General features: G+C 43.3%; 1 protein-coding gene across 1 annotated transcript in view; it reads left to right on the top strand.

The window, feature by feature from the left end:
- Positions 1–14,856, top strand: part of Mapk1 (mitogen-activated protein kinase 1) — a 91,100-nt gene extending 76,244 nt beyond the window's left edge. The window contains exons 7-9 of the mRNA XM_013031566.1: positions 2,462–2,571; positions 5,369–5,494; positions 10,951–14,856. Coding sequence (XP_012887020.1) covers positions 2,462–2,571; positions 5,369–5,485 — 227 coding nt within the window. The 3' untranslated portion in view covers positions 5,486–5,494; positions 10,951–14,856. The remainder of the gene's footprint in view (positions 1–2,461; positions 2,572–5,368; positions 5,495–10,950) is intronic.
- The last annotated feature ends 6,731 nt before the right edge of the window (positions 14,857–21,587 follow it).

The following is a 21,587-nucleotide window of genomic DNA, read 5'->3' as shown; positions in this document are numbered from 1 at the left end:
ACAGATCTGTTTTAGAAATGCTTAAGCTGCAAAATACTCAGTTGCCTTGAAGTACCTTCCTACTTAATACCAACAAGTTTGAACAGAGAAGTACCCTTGATAGCATAGAAATAATGCTGTCAGAAGCCAGGTGTGCCATTGGCTTCCTCTTATAATTCTAACTATTCACAAAGCTGGGTTCTGAGGGTTGTGGTTTAAAGCCAACCCTGGCAGACAAATCTAAGACTTTATCTCCAGTTACTTAACAAAAAGCCAGAAGTGGAGACATGTGGTTCAAAATGGTAGAGCACAAGATGAGAGCATAAGTCCTGAGTTCAGGCCCAGTACAGGGGTTGAGGGGAGGGGTTGCTTAAAATAATACTGTGGCTCAAATAGTAGAGCACTGGGGCTGGGAAGGTAGCTCAGTGTTAGAGCGCTTGCCTTGCATGCATGAGGCCCTGGGTTTGATTCCTCAGCACCATATAAGAAAAAAGAAAAAAGCCGAAGTGGTGCTATGGCTCAAGTGGTAGAGCACTAGCTTTGAGCTAAAGAGCTGAGGGACAGCGCCCAGGCCCAGAGTTCAGCCCCCATGACTGACAAAAAAAAAAAAACAACAAAAAAAAGATCAATATTGGCTCTGTTGTATATGCCATATGGAAAGTGGAAAGTGAATACCAGAACTGAGAATGAGCATGCAAACCCATACCCTCTAAGTAACCTCAGCCTTGAGAGAACCTAGCAGACAAGTGGTCACTTCACTTCAAAAGGTTTACTTGTCTATTCTCATAAATTGAACATTTATGGCCAGGGTAGGAGGGCAAGGAATACTGGTGCTTAAACTCAGGGTCTGGACGCTGTTCCTACACTTCTTTTGTACAAAGCTAGCACTCTACTACTTGAGCCACAATGCCATTCTGGCTTTTTCTGAGTAGTTTAATGTTACAGATAAGTCTCACAGACTTTTCTGTCTAGGCTGGCTTTGAATTGTGATCCTCAGAGCTCAGCCTCCTGAGTAGCTAGGATTGTTTAGGCATGGAACCACCAGCACGTGGCTGAACTTTTTTTTTTTTTTTTTTGGTCATGGGGCCTGAACTCTGGGCCTGGGCGCTGGCCCTCAGCTCTTCAGCTCAAGGCTAGTACTCTACCACTTGAGCCACAGTGCCACATCCAGTTTTTTCTGCTTATGTGGTGCTGAGGACTCAAACCCAGGGTCTCATGCATACAAAGCACACACTTTACCACTGAACCACCTTCCCAGTCCCTGAACATTTTTTAATGTCATTAAAACTCACTTTTTGAAAGAAAACTGATTTCTTAGGCTGATATTGAATATTAAACCAACATTTTGGTTATTAAATGATCATAGGGCTTAATAGCATGTGCTAATTTAATTTGCAGGTGGACAAGGTTTATGTTCCCACCCGCAAGTGAGCTAAGAGTCTTCATTAAGTAGATGCCATATTTTTGTTTCTGTTTTCAGTGTTGCTTACATTTACTAAAAATTTGTGTTCTTTATTGGCTACTCTTTTTTTAGACTTAAAATAGGTTTTCAGACTTGAACATGGGATTCTTCCTTCTGAGATGCTTGAGGATCTGTGAGCTAGGATCTATACTCATATGTGGAAGCCAGACCTAAAAGGCATATTCATATCTTTCTCTCTCTCCCTCCCTCCCCCCTTTCTCTTTCTCTTCTCCCCCTTTTCTCTAAAACACACATCCACACATATTTTTTACAGTTTAACAGAGAACATGAATCAAGCTAAGAGGCTACTCTGAGAAGGGGAGGGGAGAGTGGAAAAAGAAGGAGTAAATGACTTCGTAATACATTGCAAGTAGACCGAGGTTAGCATAAAGAAACTCAGCTAAGCCAGGCGCCCGTGGCTCACGCCTGTAATCCTAGCTACTCAGGAGGCTGAGATCTGAGAATTGCGGTTCAAAGCCAGCCCGGGCAGGAAAGACCGTGAGACTCCTATCTCCAATAAACCACTAGAAAACCAGAAGTGGCGCTGTAGCTCAAGTGGTAGAGTGCTCGCCTTGAGCTGAAGAGCTGAGGGACAGTGCCCAGGCCCAGAGTTCAAGTTCAAGCCCCATGACCGACAAAAAAAAAAAAACTCAGCTAAGGCTGTTGATCAGCAGGGGGATGAGAGGAGAGAAATAGACTATCATTGATTAGGTGCTTATGGGAAGGGATTGGACTGGCAAGGAGGATAAAGGAGGTCTGAATACTATCAAAATAGAGTATTTGCAACTATGAAAACAAAAGAAGGAAATCTATAGGGATGCCATTTTTGGAGAAGAGGAAGACAGAATGAGATTTTCACCACTTAAGGGACTCAGACGAAGAAGGCTTTGGGTGTGTTGTGTGCTCATCCAACAGTGATGCTTCACTCTGTTATAGTCTTGTAGGTCAAGTTAAACAGAAAATTAGGAGCATATTAATGATTACTTCTGCTTCTCACCACTACAAAATCTCTCTTTGTAGCTCTGGATTTACTGGACAAAATGTTGACATTCAACCCCCACAAGAGGATTGAAGTTGAACAGGCTCTGGCCCACCCATATCTGGAGCAGTATTATGACCCGAGTGATGAGGTAAGAATCCATACTCCTGACTGCTGCTTCAGAGATTTAGACCAGATAGAGTGCTAGCCTTGAACAAAAAGAGCCCAAGGACAGTGTCCAGTCCCAGAGTTCAAGCCCAGAATTGGCAAAAACAAAAACAGAAATTTAGACCAGCCAATAGCAGTCCAAACTATTTCCTGCTTAGATTGTTCTAAGAAGTGAATGGTGGCATTACTGGTCCTTCTAACATACCTCCTCTACCTTGAGGATGAACATTGTGGGTCATAGGTCAACTCTCCTGTCCCCAAGCCCATTCTCTTTACCTCAGAAAACTTTCCCCAGGCCACCTACAGCAAATAGGGGCTGGAACATTAGATGGACAAAGGGAAACAGCTATACCACTGGATCATGGCAAGGGGAAGGGCCTAAGGCTATAGACATCTAGCTAGAAACATCTGAACCCATGTGCCTTTCCTAGGATTTGAGACTAGAGAAGCAGGCAGCTACTAGGGAGGACACCAGGCAGAACAAGAAGTCAGCCTGCATGGTTTATACTTTAGTTTGATGACTCTGTTGGGTATGCCACTTCCTAGAGACAGAACCTGTTGTGCACAATCAGTCCAGAGGTGGGTGTGGCAGCTCTTTCCAGTACAGTTCCATTGCCTTGCTTCTATGATTCCTCTATGAGTTCCATTTTAGCCTTTATTCTCTGGAGGATAACGAAGAAAAATGCAGCATGAGCCGAAGTTTAGATCAATCCACTTGAGATTTATATGCATAGAAAACAAAGCCTTCAGCCGGGTGCTGGTGGCTCACACTTTGTAATACTCGCTACTCAGGAGGCTGAGATCTGAGGATCACGGTTCAAAGCCAGCCCAGGCAGGAAAGTCCATGAGACTCTTTTATCTCCAATAAACCACCAGAAAACTAGAAGTGGTGCTGTAGCTCAAGTGGTAGAATGCTTGCCTTGAGCTGAAGAGCTGAGGGATAGTGCCCAGGCCCAGAGTTTAAGCCCTACAACCGACAAAAGCCTTCGGCTGGGTGCTGGTGGCCTATAATCCCAGCTACTCAGGAGGCTGAGATCTAAGGATCACAGTTCAAAGCCAGACCGGGTAGCAAAGTCTGTGAGACTCTAATTAACAACCAGAAAACCAGAAGTGGTGCTCTTGTTCAAAATGGTAGAGCACTAACCTTGAGCAGAAAAGCTCAGGGACAGTAGCCAGTCCCTGAATTCAAGCCCCATGACCAGCCAAAAAATAATAATCAAGGACAGAATGAAAAAGGAAAATAAACACTAATAAAGAAGATAGTACTCATGGAAGTGTACTAGTCAGCTTCTTTACATCTACCTCCTAAACACTTGGGAAAGCTTACAGAGATGTCTACAGCACAGTCAGTAATGAAAGAGGTAGAAATACAAGGATGAGGATCTTTCCAGCCTCTTGATGTGTCCTGATTAATCAGTGTCCTGGAGCACTGGATGAAATATGTAGGATACCTGGTATGATCCCAAACATTAAAGCATCCTTTAGGCAGGGCTACTTGTTTGTTCTTGTTTGGATATGAATCCTTTCCCCTTTCAAGCAGCTAAAGCATAGTGCATTGTTTGAGGTCCATCTTCCTCTAGAAGCCATGTGTAAGGAATAGGTCTGACTGTCTAGGTATCCACTAGTTAATAGTATGTATCATTCTCAATTTAGTCCTGTAACATACAGTACTGGGCTTCTCAAAATTTAGCACTCCTGGTGGTGCATACCTGTAATTCAAGTATTTAGGAAAAGAGGACAGGAGGAACAGGAGTTTGAAGCAAGTCTGGGCTATGTGTCTGTTGTATGATACATGCACACAGACACACATACACATTTTACATACATAGATACCCTGTCTCAAAAAAAAGTTTAAAAATTATTTGCACTTGGGATGTGGCTCAATTGCCTAGCAATCACAAACCTAAAATCAAACACCAGTGCCAGTTTAAAAAAATGTGTGTATGTGTGTGTATCTATTTGGAGTATTTCTAAGTCTTACTACTTTGCAGGAAGCTTTTGCAAACATGAACATTTTCCAATAGTATTACTCTTCCTCACAGCTTCGTTTTTATTTTCTCTATAATATTTTTCAGATAATAACAATATTCACATAATATTATCTTCATATCTAATCAAATGCATTTAGTTTAGTTTTATGCTTTTTTTTTTTTGCTGGTTGTGGGGCCTGAACTCTGGGCCTGGGCACTGTCCCTGAACTCTTCAGCTCAAGGCTAGTGCTTTACCGCTTGAGCCACAGCGCCACTTAAGTGCTGAGGAATCAAACCGAGGGCCTCATGCATTCAAGGCAAGCACTCTACCACTGAGCCACCTTCCCAGCCCTAGTTTTATGCTTTTGATTGTATGAACATGAAACCACCCCATGACAGCACATTTTGCTATTGCAACATTATATAAAAATTATTCTAGAATTTGTGATAAGTTCAGCAGTAAACTCAAAATGAATTCAGTTTCTCCCAGGTTTTTTTTTCTTCTTCCTCTTTTTTATTAGTTTACATTACACAAAGGGTTTCTTTTTGATGTTTCCATATATACTTGATATATTCCCAGTCTGTCTTCTTTTTGTACAATACTAGGGTTGGAATCTACCATCTGCCCTTGCATATGGTAGGCACGCATACTACCACTGAATTGCATCCCCAGCCCTGAGGCTCTCAGGTTTTATGAAATACCAGTCCTGTTGCATGTTCAGAATGTAAGCCCGGCCATTTTATGAATCAGAAAATTACTGGCTTAACCATAACTACTTTTGACTATTCAATGTTTGTTTTCTCTTAAAGCCCATTGCTGAAGCACCATTCAAGTTTGACATGGAATTGGATGACCTGCCTAAGGAAAGGCTCAAGGAACTCATCTTTGAAGAGACTGCTAGATTCCAGCCAGGATACAGATCTTAAATTTGTCAGGTATATGAAACTTCTTTGTTTTTTGGGACTTAGGTTTTTTTTGTTTTGGGTTTTTTTTTTTTTTCTGTTGTTTGTTTTTGCCAGTCCTTGGGCTTGAATTCAGGGCCTGACACTGTCCCTGAGCTTCTTTTGCTCAAGGATAGTGCTCTACCACTTGGAGCCACAGAACCACTTCTAGTTTTCTGGTGGTTATTAGAGAGAAGAGACTCATGGACTTTGCTGCCTGGGCTGACTTTGAACCAGGATCCTCAGATCTAGGATTACAGATGTGAGCCACTGGCACCCTGCTTAAGTATACTATTAACCCTAGCAAGGGAGAAAGAAGTAAGTTAATGTTCAAAAGAATTCAGTATATTCCTCTTCAATAGCATTTTGTTTGAGGATTTAAACAAGGGAAATTATATTTTGTTTTTTTACCATTGTTAAATGATACACCTGGGATTCTTTCATTTCTGGCCATCTTTAATGTAGATCACAATGAGGGCTGGGAAGGTGGCTCAGTGGTAGAGCTCTTGCCTTGCATGCATGAGGCCCTGGGTTCGATTCCTCAGAACCACATAAGCAAAAAAAAAAAGCGGGAAGTGGTGCTGTGGCTCAAGTGGTAGAGCTGAAGAGCTGAGGGATAGCGCCCAGGCCCAGAGTTCAGGCCCCACGACCGGACCCAAAAAAACCAAAAAACAAAAACAAATGTAGATCACAATGACATGAAATGGGTGTCAAATTAAAGTAGCAGATTTGGAATAATAGCTAATGAGATTTTGGTGTTTAGGCAAAGGACTTAAAGCAGTGTGTGTGCATGTGCATATACCATGTGTACGTGCACACATTTAGAGGGTAGATGTATGTGTATATACACAGATACTTTATATGACTTTTTTTTCTATGTGTGGGTACTAGGGTTTGAACTCAGGGCCTCTTACTCTTGCTTACCTTTTGTGCTCAAGGCTGGTGCTGTACCACTTGAGTCATACCTTAAGTTCCCAAATGACATTTTGGGTGGGTGGGTGCGCACATGCATATGTGTGTGCACGTGCTGGTCCTAGGACTTAAATTCGGAGCTTGGGCACTGACCCTGAGATTTTTTTGTGCTCAAGGGTAGCTCTCTACCACTTGAGCTACAGCTCCACTTTTGGCTTTTGGTAGTTTGTTGGAAATAAGAGTCTCACATTTCCTTGTGCTTTCCTGCCCAGGCTTGGTTTCAAACCATGATCCTCAGATCTCAGTCTCCTGAGTACTTTGGCACTACAGGCATGAGCCATTGGCACCCAACTGACATTTTAAATACTCAAGAATTAACATAAAACTTTGGAGACCTAGGACTTTTTTGTGCAGTTCTGGAAAGGAATCCAGGGTCTCGTGTATGCATCAACAACTGCTTCACCATTGAGCTACACCTTAACCCCCTGAGACATTTTTTCCTAAGATTTGAAAATATAGAACTTGATCAAATACAGTAACTGAAGTACAAGTGTAATAGCTAGACAAGACAGAAAATACTGATAGCAGAGTTAAGCCAAAAAGATAACCATGAGGAAGACAGTAAGTATGAGAGGGAAAATCATGAAGAAGACTTTTCATAGGAAATAGCCAGAAAAGGGGGGTGATAAGGTATACCTACAGAAGGAGGGAAGAAAGATGGGTTAGGGGTCCCAGGGAGAAACAGTTTCACCTGCCTTCATGTTTTAGAAGATTCATAGTACTGTTATATGAGGGTAAAACTCTCGTGTTTACTAGGGAACATGGATATCACGGTTCACTGTTTTACAAAGAGAGAAATTGCTTCTTGTTGAGGAATGGCTGTGTGTGTGTGTGTGTGTGTGTGTGTGTGTGTGTGTGTGTGTGTGGTTAATTGTCAAGGTGATGTACAGAGGGGTTACAGTTACATAGGTAAGGTAATAAGTACATTTCTTGTCAAACTTGTTACCCCTTCCCTCATTTTTCTCCCACTTTCCCTCCCCCATGGCTGTGTGTTTAGAGTGGCCATCTAATCCCTTTGATCTTTAGACCATCATCTTCCTCAAGAGTCTCCACTCTTTTGTATTCTTTTTGTTTTAATGTGTATGGTACTAAGGAATCAAACCCAGCGCCTTATGTATGCTAGGCAAGCACTCTACCACCAAACCACATTCTCAACCTTCTTTTACATTTTTTTAAGCTTCTCTAAATTAGAATTATAAGTAAATTAGAAGTTTTACTCAGGTTCCTTTAAGAATGATGGCACACTTTCTTTTTGTTTGTTTAGTTTTTTTTTTTTTTGGTCCGGTCGTGGGGCCTGAACTCTGGGCCTGGGCGCTGTACCTCAGTTCTTCAGCTCAAGGCACACTACCACTTGAGCTATAGCACCACTTCCGGCTTTTTTTTTTCTGCTTATGTGGTGCTGAGGAATCGAACCCAGGGCCTCATGCATGCAAGGCAAGCGCTCTACCACTGAGCCACCTTCCCAGCCCCAGATGGCACACTTTTAATAGACCTGGAAGTCCTTCCTATCTTTATTCAAGGGCAAGACTTTGATAGCTGCTTAATCATGTGCTTGTTCATCTTTTTGTTGTTTTACTTATTTTTGTGCCTGTCCTAGAACTTGAACTCCGGGCTTTGGCACTGTTCCTGAGCTCCTTTTGCTCAAGGCTAGTGCTCTACACTTGAGCCACAGCTCTACTTCTGGTTTTCTGGTCGTTAATTGGAGTCTCACAGACTTTGCTGCCCGGTCTGGCTTTGAATTGTGATCCTCAGAGCTCAATTTCCTGGGTAGCTAGGATTACAGGTGTGAGCTAATAACATCTGGCTGAAAGAAATTTTAAAAACCCTTAATCTCATCATCTAGATTCAACAATTAACATTTTACTATGCTTGCTTTCCTTTTATTTGCTCCTTCAACATCTACAATCTATTCCACAATTTAAACATCTTAAAATATAAAAGTGAATCCATGCCAGTGAGGGTCACAGTTGGAAGTCAGCTGGGTGGGCAGGAAAGTCCGTGAGAGTCTTATTTCTAATAAACTACCCAGAAAAGGCCAGAAATGGTACTCTGCTCCAAGTGGTAGAGTACAAAGCCCCTTTACTTTGATGATCACAGTAGCATTCTCTAAAGCCAGTATACATCAGACATCTATAACTGAGTTAGTCAGAGGTTAGAACATCTAAGCATTTCGCTTTTTTAAAAAGAAAATTGTACATGAAATATCAGGATATTAGAGAAAGACAAGATCTGCTTAGCTACCATAGGAAAATAGTCATATACTGGAAACTTTTGGTAGAAACTGTCTGCTTGCTGGAGTGAGGGTTAGTGATATCCGTAATGGTAACCTAAAAAGTCTTAAAGAATCAATATATTTTGCTTATGAAATGCTTCATGTTACAACTCTAAAATGTGTATGTTATTATATGTGTTATTAACACCTATGACGAGTTTTGTGCAGACACATCTCCTCAGTCCCATGCCTCAGGAGACTATGAAGGTAGAAGTAGGTTCTCCACATCTGCCTGTTTATGAATTTTCTCCAATAGGTTAAGCACTGGAAGCATCAACCTTGGCATCCTTCAGTTTCCTAGAAGATAAAATCAGATTCCAGTATCCCATACCTGTAATTCTAGCTACTCAGAAGGCTAAGGTCTGAGAATGAATGGAGGTTCAGAGCCAGCCTGAGCAGGAAAGTCTTTGATTTGAGACACTTGTCTCTACTTAACCAGCAAAAGTCAAAAATGGAGATGTGGGTCAAGTTGTAGAATAGCAGCCTTAAGCAAAAAGGCTAAGGGCCACAATACCATACCAAGAAGAAAAAAGCAACATTAACTTCTGCAAGCCAGGTTTGGCTGAAACTCATAAAGCATACCTCTGAATGTCAGCTTCTCAAGCTTTCTCCCTGTCCATAATTCAGCCTTGAAGCTTATCCTTCCAGCCTTTATTCTTGAGTAACAGGCAAAAGCTATATCCCTAAAAGTACCTTGCGAAGTGTCAGAGATTTTCGTGCTAGATTTTTGTGCTAGCAAATATATACCAAGTAGATTTTGAAATAGGATTTTGCTAAGTAAAAACAGACAGTTAGGAGGCCAAAAGGGAAGTGTATATGGCTTCCTGGGAAGCCAGTTGGCCCTCACCAAGTATAGATGACAGGTGAAGGCTGCCTAAAGATAGCTAGCTGTCAGACCCCCTCAGGCCTGGATGATCCATACCGTCTCTTACCAGTAGGAAAGCTCTATTGACTCACCTTTTCAGCATCACCACCCACCACATTTGGTTTTTCTCTTTAGAGAAAACTTGAGCATTATTAACACATTCCATTGTTGTGAACAGTTGACTGCTCTACCTGGTCATCCACAGAGAATACTTGCTAAGAATAGAAAGAAGCAGAGTGGGTAAGATTTTTTGCATAGAAATCTGTTATTTTACAAAGACCCTTAAACAATTAGTTCTGGTTTTTGGAGTAGCAGATCACATATAATTACTAAATGGTATCTTGAATACTGAAGCCAGCCTGGCTATGAATGTCAGTGTGTATGTATATGTGCCTTCCCTGTTAGTGTTATGGATTCTCTGAGAACTATTTAAGAAAGGAAACTGTGAAGTGCGGGCAGAGCCTTGGACTCATCAGAGCTGCTGCCCACCACATGTGCCCAGGTGTGTACAAGTGAAGTGACTTTTGTTTTTAATGTCTGTCCTAGGACTTGAACTCAGTCCTGGGCACTGTCTCTGAGCTGTTTTGCTCAAGGCTAGCACTCTACTACTTGAACCACAGCTCTACTTCCAGCTTTTTGGTGGTTAATTGAAGATAAAAGTCTCATGGATACTGGGCACCAGTGGCTCATACCTGTAATCCTAGCTACTCAAGGAGGCTGAGATCTGAGGATTGCAGTTAAAAGCAATTGGCTCATCTCCAATTAACCACCAGAAAACTCGAAGTGGTTCTGTGGCTCAAGTGGTAGAACACTAGCCTTGAGCTGAAGAGCACAGGGACAGCACCCAGGCCCAGAGTTCAAGCCCCATGACTGCCCTCTGGCCAAAACCAAAAAAGGCTCATGGACTTTCCTGTCTGGCCTGGCTTTGAGTTGCTATCCTCAGATCTCAGCATCCTGAGTAGCTAGGATTGCAAACATGAGCCACCTGTACCTGGCTATAAAGTGACAACTCAGAGCCTGGGGTGCTGTTCCTGAGCTCTTTTGCTCATAACTAGTGCTCTACCACTTTGAGCCATAGTGCCACTTCTGGTTTTCTGGTGACTAATTGGAGATAAGAGTCTCACGGACTTTCTTGCCTAAGCTGGGTTCAAACTGCAATCCTCAGATCTCAGCCTCCTGAGTAGCCAGGATTATAGGACTGAGCCACCAGCACCTAGCTTTTACAGGAGTTTTTATTCCCCCTTTTGTGGTTTCAATTGTCCGTTTTGTTATAATACTACTTTTGCTGTTTTAACATAGTTCAGTTCTTATTCTTAGGTCTATCTCTTTATGTTTTTATAGGACAAGGGCTCAGAGGACTGGACGTGCTCAGACATCGGTGTTCTTCTTCCCAGTTCTTGACCCCTGGTCCTGTCTTCAGCCCGTCTCGGCTTATCTACTTTGACTCCTTTGAGCCGTTCAGAGGAGCGGTTTCTGGTAGTTGTGGCTATTATGCTTTCAAAGAATTCCTTCAGTCCAGAGAATCCTGGCACCCCTGTGTGTGTCATGCACCAGTGACCTGCAGCAGTATGTACTTTGAGTGCACCTACTGCTTACTGTTGCTTTAGTCACTAATCGCTTTCTGGTTTGAAAGATGCAGTGGTTCCTTCCTGTCCTGAATCCTTGTGTCCATGGCGCCCTGCTGACCCATGCAGCCTCACCAGAGTAAGAGTCTTTCCCAACTAGCTCCAGTCACTGGCATCTCACTTTACCATAGGGAAGGCTACTACCTAGGGCACTTTAGTCAGTGACAGCCCCAAATTTGCACTTCACATGTTGACCGTAACTGTCTCCCCCGAGCAGGAGCTTGTGGAAATACCTTGGATGATATTGCATTGAGCAGCAAGTGCTTCCATCATGGGAATCCTTTGGAAGCACTTGGCAGCATCTTTTTCTCTATCATGTTAAGTCACTAACATAATTTAGGTCTGTGTTATTTTCCCAGCTTTTCGAAAATTAAGTCCTCCACCCTCCTCCCCCCAAATTAAAAGGAACTACTTCAGTCAGCAGTGTCATTCATTCTGCAGATTTACTGCAGTTCCTTATACTGTTTATAGAGGTGTAACACTTGCCAAAATACATACAGTACTTGGTGTTTGTAAGTCTGGCCATGCTGGACATTTGGTAAGAAACTCAAAGGCCGCAGCACTAAGCTGCGGGAAGTTTCTGGAGGCATAGCAAGCAAGCTGACCCTGATGTCCAGGGTGGAGCTCCACACACCTGGTGCACATGAGCCCCATGCTGCTTCACACGGCGCTGTCTTACCACATTCAATGCCTGAGGATTTAGCAGAGAGGAACACTGCGTCTTTAAATGAGAAAGTAGACACTTCTTTTTCCTCCTATAGCATGTCAGCATCTCAAGTTCATTTTCAACCTACAATATAACAATTTGTAATACAGCCTTCAGGAGCTCATGACATGAAGCACTGTTCTGTTGATACCGCTGAGTTAAGACCATAAGAAAAAGCTAGCACTAAGTCATGTTCAGAGCTCTCTCCATATTTTCCTGATCTCTTTTAAGTATTTGTTCCTGCCACTGTGTACTGTGGAGTTGACTCGGTGTTCTGTCCCAGTGCGGTGCCTCCTGACTCCCCCACTGCTCTCTGTGGTGAGAAATTTGCCTTGTTCAATAATTACTGTACCCTCGCATGACTGTTACAGCTTTCTGTGCAGAGATGACTGTCCAAGTGCCACATGCCTATGATTGAAACGAAAAAAATCTATTGTTACCTCTGAGTTGTGTACCACGGAAAATGCTACCCAGCAGATCATTTAGGAAAAATACTTCTATTTTTAGCTTTTCATTTCTCAGCTGTCCTTTTTTGTTGTTAGTTGATTTTTGACAGCAGTGGAGAATGGGTTATATAAAGACTGCCTGCTAATATGAACAGCAATGCACTTGTAATTCATGGAAATAAATATTCATCTTTATCTTCACATTCATATTAAGGTTCAGTGTTGATTTCCTCTGAATCAGCGTGTTTAAATAGACAGATTCAGTTGTACGTCAAACAGAAAAGCCCATGGGCCTCACTTTCCCACCCTGGGCACCGCCCCACACGAGTTTACATAATATGGCTTTAGAAGGGTCTCCCTCCCCCCTGGCTCTGTACAGATAATGCTTACATGTTCCTCTTTTCAAATTATAGGTGTCACATAGTCAAGCTCTGATGGCAAAGCCCAAACATCACAGGTTGGAACTTCTGGTCCCTTCTCTAGAGGGCCTGCTCCTAAGTACCAGAGCTGCTGCTACCTAGGCACAGCCCAGTGCTAGGAAGGGCTGCCCAGGTTCACGTGGCACTTACCACTCAGCCCAGGGTGCTGATGCTCACCTCACAAGGCTAAGGAAGGATGGCTGACTCACCCTCATAACTCAGAATCACACCTTGATTCTTGCCTTAGAAAAGATGCTTCTCACTTCCAGATGAAAGTCCAGCCAGCATTGGTGGATGCAGAGATTTGACTCTTACTTGGTTCATGGGTAAACAGTTTTCATTTTAAAAAGAGCATCATTTACCATTTCATTGCTCTCGTTTCTTTGTACTTTTTAATGGAATATTCCTATAATTGAGATTAATTTGCAATCCTCTTCTAAATAGAGAAACCACAGCCTTGACTAGTAATAACTGGGTACTGGGAGCTCTGCCATCCCCCTGCTGGTACTATAGAGTCAGACTGGCATGAAATCATTTGCTGCATTCTATAAATCACTGTAATTGTGTTTTTCTTACTATCATAAGTGTAATTTAACTGGTCAGAGAATTGTCATAAATTAAGGGACCTGTGAAAACTATTAGTTGTTAGATACAGCAAATATGGTCATCATTTTGGCTCTTATACTTCGATAAAGACGTAGAGATTAGGTCATCTCTATAATGGCAATACTGGACACCTCTGTTACTAATATGCACAGGCAAACTTTTAGATGGATGGCGTTTTTGATGTCTAAATTGTAAGCCAAAAAAAAAAAAAAAACTCCTGTTAAACATTCCAGTTCTTTCACCTGGTATAAAACAGAACCAAACTAAGCCAGTGGGTGGATGTGAAAAGCCCTTGGTGGACACTGTCCCGACATAAAGTCTCTAAGGCTGACAGAACCTCAGACCACTGGGCCATGTAGGTAAAAGATTGTGCTCTGTGTGCAGTACACGATGTGTGGTACGTTCACACGTGTTTCACACGCATTCTTGCTGCTTTCACATATGGGCAATGGTTGCTTTGGGGAGCTACAAGCTCTAAGGAATCACAAAGGTAGCCACAGGCACATAACATTCAGAGGAGACTGTTTTATCTTTATTTGCTTATGTGTTAAAACAGTTTTTTTGTATTGGTAACTTTTATATAGTACAGTAGCAGTATGTTAATATACACATACATATGCACACATGCTTTGGGTCCTTCCATAATACTTTTATATTTGTAAATCAATGTTTTGGAGCAATCCCAAGTTTAGGGGAAATATTTTTGTAAATGTAGTGGTTTTGAAAATCTGAGCAATCCTTTTGCTTACCCATTTTTAAAGCATTTGCGCTTTAAAATGGTTATGCTGGCGTTTGAACATGATACCCTATAATGCAGATGAAAAGCATGTAAGAGTAAAGTAACTATGTGGTTTCTCTTGCTATCATCCAACTTAACATGATGGATTAGCAACAACTGGGAATCCAGAGGAAATTCTCTAGGATTGTACCAGGTTTACCTAAAGCTTGTTGCCTTTTTTGTGCTGTTTATCCGTATAGAGCACTCCAGAAAGTTCTGAAACTGCTTTGTATCTGCTTTGTACTGTTGGTGCCTTCTTGGTATTGTACCCCAAAACTCTGCATAGATTATTTAGTATAATGGTAAGTTAAAAATAATGTTAAAGGAAGATTTTATTAAATTTCTGAATGTTTATTCATTATATTGTTATACTTTAACATTTATTTGTGGTATCTGTGATTTGGTTAATCTGTATAAAAATTGTAAGTAGAAAGGTTTATATTTCATCTTAATTCTTTTAATGTTGTAAACGTACTTTTTAAAAGATGGATTATTTGAATGTTTATGGCACCTGACTTGTAAAAAAAAACATACAAAAAAATCCTTAGAATCATTAAATTGTGTCGCTGTACTACCAAAATAACATGGTACTGTGCATGTATAGTTTTAATTGCAACTTCACATGTGAAGGTATTAAATCATTTAGTCCTTTATTACAATTCCTAAATAATTGTAATTTCATACTTACTATTGTTAAAGATAGGATCATAAACCAGTGTTCTGGAATTGACTAGAGGGGATTTTGTGTTCCATCTGGTTTTCCAGGTGGTTCTTCAGTCCTTGGGTATAGAGAGCAGGGATAGAGGTACCCACTGCATCCTCTCTTCCTCAGCACTGAGGAGTGCTGAGTCAAGTGTCAGGGACAGTCATGACTATATGAAGACTCTTAAACCAGTCATCAGTGGCTCATACCTATAATCTTAGGAACTGAGGAGGTTAAGATCTGAGAACCCTGGTCCAGAGTCAGCCTGGGCAGACAAATCTCTGAGACTCCTGTCTCCAATTAGCCTGTAAAAAGCCAAGCTCTAGCTTGCTCAAGGTCCCGAGTTCAAGGCCTAGTAACTAGTACACGCACACACACACACACACATGTAAGTCTTGAACATTTGGTTCTAATGAGCATTAGACATTATGTAGCAACTTACTTTCAAGACAAACAAATATTTTTCTGCAGTGTTGTAAGAAACAGGCAGAATTTGGACACCTAAAACTGAAATTGCAAGCTGTTGCTCATGGCTGCAGCTGACTTAGAGTGTATTTTTTAAGGTTTTTGCCAGGGGTTGTTTGGAATTGAGGGAGGGCCAGTGTCTCAAGACTAGGGCTTACCCTAAACTTGGGATCTCCCACTCTTGCTTGGGTTTTTTTGCTCAAGACTGACATACTTTATCACCTGAGCCACTTTCAGCGTTTTGCTGGTTAGTTGGAGATAAGAGTGTCTTGAATTTGTCTGCCAAGGCTGGCTTCAAACCTCGGCCCTCAGATCTTAGCCTCATGAGTAGCTAGGATTACAGGTATGAGCCACCAGCACTTGGTGGGGTGGCTTGTTCCACTTCTCTGTGCTTCAGTCTCTCTGTAATAGAATGTCAGTTATAAAAAGGGGCCAATAGCACTTTTCTTGTATGTGATAAAGATTATAAAAATGCAGTTCAAAGGCGGGCACCGGTGGCTCACACCTGTAATCCTAGCTACTCAGGAGGCTGAGATCTGAGAATCTCAGTTCACAGCCAGCCTGGGCTGGAAAGTCTGTGAAACTCTTATCTCCGATAAACCACCAAAAATCCGGAAGTGGCCCTGTAGCTCAAGTGGTAGAGCAGTTGCCTTGAGCTGAAGAGCCTAAGGGACAGCGCCCAGTCCCAAAGTTCAAGCCCCACAATCGACACTCCCTCCCCCACCCCGCCCCTGGCCAAAAAAAAAAAATGCAGTTCAGGCTGGGCTCTGGCAGCTTACACCTGTAATCCTAGCCCAGGCAGGAAAATCCATGATACTCATCTCACAGAGTTTAATTAACCACCAAAAAAAAGCCAGAAGTAGAGCTGTGTCTAGATGAGTAGAGTGTATCCTTGAACAAAGCTCAGGGACAGTACCCAGGCCCTGAAGCACTAGAACTGGGGGAGGGGGGGTGCAGTTCAAGTGATTACAGAGTACCTCAAAGCAAGTACCCAGTAAATAACAAGTCTTCCTAAAATTTTTTTGTCATTTAAGTTGTTGTAGAGTGTCAGTATCTGCTTACTGAAAAAAACGGCTGCTGCTGTCCGTTTAAGAGACACACCTGTTGGCAACTCCTTGCCACCTGAAAGATTTAGATGGTGCATGTGAAACATGAGGGCATCACATTCACTCCCTTCTTGAAAAGCGAACACTCTTCATTGTTGTTCATACCCAAGAGAAGGCAATAATAGTTGTCACTTTATCCAGCACAGAAGCCTGGCACTCCCTTCGTTATATCCCTGCCCCTCCTCCTCCACACACCCCCCCCCCCCCCCCCCCCCCCCCCCCCCCCCCCCCCCCCCCGGCCACACACACACACACTTAGCCAGTGGTAGTCTTCTTCCCTATATGGTGGTACAGCAGACAATAGATCACATCTGGGTGGTTTTTACTGTAATCAGAATTGTGTCCAAATTAGCAGTTGGTCAGTGTAGAACTGAAGTGATGGGGGAAGGGTTTTCATGGGAAGATAGGCTTGCTTATCTCTGGGTAAGAGGAAAAAGCCAATAGGGAAAAGGAGACAGTAAAATAGAGGTGAAGTTGGGCCAGCTATGAGAAGGGGGTGGGGTCAAGACAGACATGAGCTCGCTGAATCTGGCACCAAAGATGCTTAATGGCAGTCTTTTTTTTCTTTTGCTTCTTCTTTCCCATAATAGCAATTGAACCCAAGACCTTATGCCTCTTAGGCTAGCCCTTGAGCCCCTGTACCCAGCCCTTCCACCCCCATTTTTTAGGATTTCTTTTTTGTTGTTGTTGTTGGTCCAGGTCGTGGGGCCTGAACTCAACCTGGGTGCTGTTCCTCAGTTATTCAGCTCAAGGCTAGTGCTCTACCACTTGAGCCACAGCGCCACTTCCAGCTTTTTTCTTTTTGCTTATGTGGTGCTGAGGAATCGAACCCAGGGCCTCAGGCATGCAAGACAAGCACTCTACCACTGAGTCACCTTCCCAGCCCCTTTTGATAGGATTTCTATACTTAGTCTTTGAACTCTCCATCCTCCTGTGTCTGCCTCCAAAATATCTTGACTTTGCAGATATGTACCATCATGCCAAGTGAGAAAGTCATTTCTACATAGAAAAAGGAAACAAGGAGGTCATGCCTCCTTATGACCTGTCTTTTCTTTTTCTGGTACTGGTGGTCCTAGGGTTTGAACTTGAGGCCTTGCACTTCCTAGTTAAGGGTTCAGCCACTTGAACAAAGCCTCTAGCCCCTTTTGCTTTTGGTTATTTTAGAGATAGGATCCTGTGTCTGTGCCTGGACCAGCCTAGACCATTACCCTCCAATGTATGCATCCTTCATAGCTGGGATGACCGGCATGTGCCACAATGCCCAGCTTTTGTTGAAATTAAGGCTATAACTTTGTTGTTTTTGGTTGGTCATGGAGCTTGAACTTGGGACCTAGGCAACTGCCCAAGAGGTATTCTGCTCAAGGCTAGCTAGCCCTTTATCACTTTGAGCCACAATGCCACTTCCCATTTTCTGGTGGTTAATCAGAGATAGACTCACAGACTTTCCTGCTGACTTTGAACCACAAACCTTAGATCCTAGCCTCCTGAGTAGCTAGGATTATAAACATGAGCCACTAGTACCAATTAGTCCATAACTTTTTGCCTGGGTTGGCCTCAAATCATAGTCCTCCTGATCGCCACCTCCCAAATAGCGAGGATTACAATTATAAGCCTCCATGCAGACTATGATATGTCTTTTTTTATGTGAAATGGGATCCAGCATCTTGACTGTTGATAAGGAAGACCCTTCATGAGAAGTAAAAATGAAACAACCCATAGTGATAGTCTAGGACATTGTCTTCCAGCCCTACAGGTTAACTGGAAAAGCAGAGGACCAAGGAGCTGAGATGAACCCATGAGACAATGAGAAGATAGGCCATAGGGCTGAGGGGAGGAGTTGAAGTGGGTTCAGACCATATACATGATGTGGATACCAGCCATAGACACCAAGTGGACAGGATGGGCAATTCTCCCAACACAGATTCTTCTTAGGTCCAGATTCTTTAAAAAAATGAAGCATCAGCCTGGTGCCAGTGGGTCATACCTGTAATCCTAGCTACTCAGGAGACTGAGATCTGAGGATCACAGCTCAAAGCCAGCCACAGTCGGAAAGTCCATGAGACTCTTATCTCCAATGAACTAATTAAAAAAGCCAGAAGTGGCTCAAGTAGAATGCTTGCCTTGAGCAAAGAGTCTCAGCACCCAGGCCCAGAGTTCAAGCCACAGGGCTGGCAAGGAAAAAAAGGCAGAATGAAGCATCCCAGCCAGGACTGATGGTTCACACCTGAATCCTAGCTACTTAGAAGGCTGAGATCTGAGGGTCACAGTTGGAAGCCAGCCAGGGCAGGAAAGTCTGTGGGACTCTTACCTCCTGTAAAATCAGAAAAAGCCAGAAGTGGTCCTGTGGCTCAAATGGTAAGCACTAGTCTTGAGCATAGGAAGCTCAGGAATAGAGCCCAGGCTCTGAGTTCAAGCCCCAAGTCGTGGTGACAACAACAACAATAAAAAAAAAGCTAGAAACCACAAAATTCCAATTGGCACCAGTGACCAAGTAATCAAGATCACAAGATGTCTGTCAACCCCTCAGAATGAATCAATGTGGAGGGGAGCTGTGGCTCAAGTAGTAGAGCTTTGAGTGGAAAGGCCAGTGAGAAGAAAATACCCTGAGTTCAAGCCCCTACTGTCACACTTGCACACACAAAATATTATTAGTCAAACTATAGTGTGTAAGTGCTTAGAGGAGAATGCCTGTAGGAATCAGGTAAAGTCCCATTTCTCACAGTATTCGAGAAAATGCATGACCAGGGTTAGATTGAAAAGAGAGTTTCACATCAGTGATGGCAGCTGTCATGTCAGGGAATGTGTCTCAGATGAGAAGAAAATGCAGGGCCAAAGCAAATTTCAAAAAGGGAAAGTCAGTTTGGCTCCAGGGGCTCTTGTCTGTAACCTTGGATATGAGGATCTCTATTCATAGACAGCTCAGGCAGCAAAGTCCATGAGACTTTTTTTGGGGGGGGGGGGGGGGGGGATGTTGGTCGTTGGTCTTGAACTCAGGCCCTGGGCATTATCTCTGAGCTCTTTTTCTTGTGGGTAGTGCTCTACCACTTTGAAACCACAGCCTGAAATGAGTGGTTAATTGGAGTTAAGAGTTTCACAAGCCAGGCACTGGTGGCTCACACCTGTAATCCTAGCTACTCAGGAGGCTAAGATCTAAGCATTGAGGTTCAAAGCCAGCCCGGGCAAGAAATAGACTCTTATCTCCAATTTACCACCAGAAAACCAGAAGTGGTAGAGCTGAAGAGCTGAGGGACAGCTCCTAGGCCCAAAGTTCGAGCCCCACAACCGACCAAAAAAAAAAAAAAAAGTCACAGATTTTCCTTCCCTGGCTGGCTTTGAACTTTTACCTCCTATTAAGCACCAAAAAGCCATAAGTGGAGCTATGACTCAAGTGGTAGGGAACTAGTCTTGAGCAAGAAAACTCAAGGACAGTGCCTATGCCCTGAATTCAAACCCCCCCAACTGGCACTATTAAAAAGAGAAAAAGTCATGTCAGTGTGGCCGTTACAGGAATTAACACCAGGAACCCATGACTTCACAGTCCACCTGGAAGCAAGGCTAGGAACACAGCATTTAAAGGTCATCTCCAAAGTGGGAGCACAGGGCAAGGAGAGGCCAGCTGTCAAGATGAACTCCCTGAAAAGAGCAATAATGTAGTGAAGTCAGAAGTGGAGAGAAAGATAGTGCTATGGAAGAAAAACCTATACCCTTTCCATGTTTTCACCAATGGTAGAGGTTGGGGACAGGGTGAATGAGCAGCCCAGTGTACAAGCCTTCTCTTCTACCATTCTCCCTAGATCACCAACCTGGACCTGGAAGGCAGGGCCAAAGGGGTGGCCACAGCTTGATTCTGGCTTCTCCTAGAATAGCTACACAGAAGCCATGAGGCCACAGGAAGCTGGGACAGACACCTCTCTGGCTGACCTATGTTGCACACATATCTGCCATTGTGAAGCCATCATGGAGCTGTGACTGTGTGCATGTGCTGTTTGCCCTTAAGAACAGACTGTTAGCGCTGGGAGTGTGGCTTAGTGGAAGAGTGCATGCCTAGCATGCATGAAGCCCTGGGTTCAATTCCTCAGTACCACATACACAGAAAAAACTGGAAAATAGTGCTGTGGCTCAAGTGGTAGAGTGCTAGCCTAGAGTAAAAGCAGCTCAGGGACAGTGCCCAGGCCCTAAATTCAAGCCCCAGGACTGGGGCGGGGGTAGGGGTTGGGGGGGAACAGGCTGTCAGCCCGGCACTGGTGGCTCGCGCCTGTAATCCCAGCTATTCAGGAGGCTGAGATCTGAGGCTCACAGTTAAAACGTAGCCCAGGCAGGAAAGACTGAGACTTTTATCTCAATGTAATCACCAATAAAGCCAGAAGTGGAGCTATAGTTCAAGTGGTAGAGCATCAGCCTTAATCAGAAGCAGCTCAGGACAGAACCCAGGCCTTGAGTTCAAGCTCCAGAACTGACACCAAAAAAATATAAAACAGGCTTTCAGCTGGGTGCTAGGTACTTAGGAGGCTAAAATCAAAGGATCATAATTCAAAGCCAGCCTGGGTAAAAAGTCTGAGAGCCGGATATTGGTGGCTTACACTGTAATCCTAGCTGAGATCTGAGGATCACAGTTCAAAGCCAGCCTGAGCAGAAACATCCACGAGACTCTTGTCTCTAATCAATAACAAAAGAAAAAAGCTGGAAATAGAGCTATGGTTCAAATGGTAGAGTGCTACCCTTCAACAAAAGAAACTCTGAGTTCAAGCCCCAGGATTCACACACACACACACCACGCACGCACGCACGCACGCATGCACCCCAGAGTCCATGAAACAATTATCTCCAGTTAATGAACAAAAAGCCAAAACTGGAGGTGTGGCTCAAGTGAGCAAAAGATTCTAAGGGAACCAGATTCTGGTGGCTCATGCCTGTTATCCTAGCTACTCAGGAGGCTGAGACTGGAGTATCATGGTTCAAAGCCATCTCTGGTAGGAAAGTCCAGGAGACTCCAGTAAACCACTCAGAAAACCAGAAGTGGCGTTATGGCTCAAGTGGTATAATGGTAGCCTTGAGCAGAAATGCTGAGGGACAGCACCCAGGCCCAGAGTTCAAGCCCCATGACTGACAAAAAAAAAAAAAAGT

This window comes from Dipodomys ordii, unplaced genomic scaffold (assembly GCF_000151885.1).
Source record: "Dipodomys ordii isolate 6190 unplaced genomic scaffold, Dord_2.0 Scaffold141, whole genome shotgun sequence".
Lineage (NCBI taxonomy): Eukaryota > Metazoa > Chordata > Mammalia > Rodentia > Heteromyidae > Dipodomys > Dipodomys ordii.
This window is presented reverse-complemented; position numbering and strand designations above follow the sequence as displayed.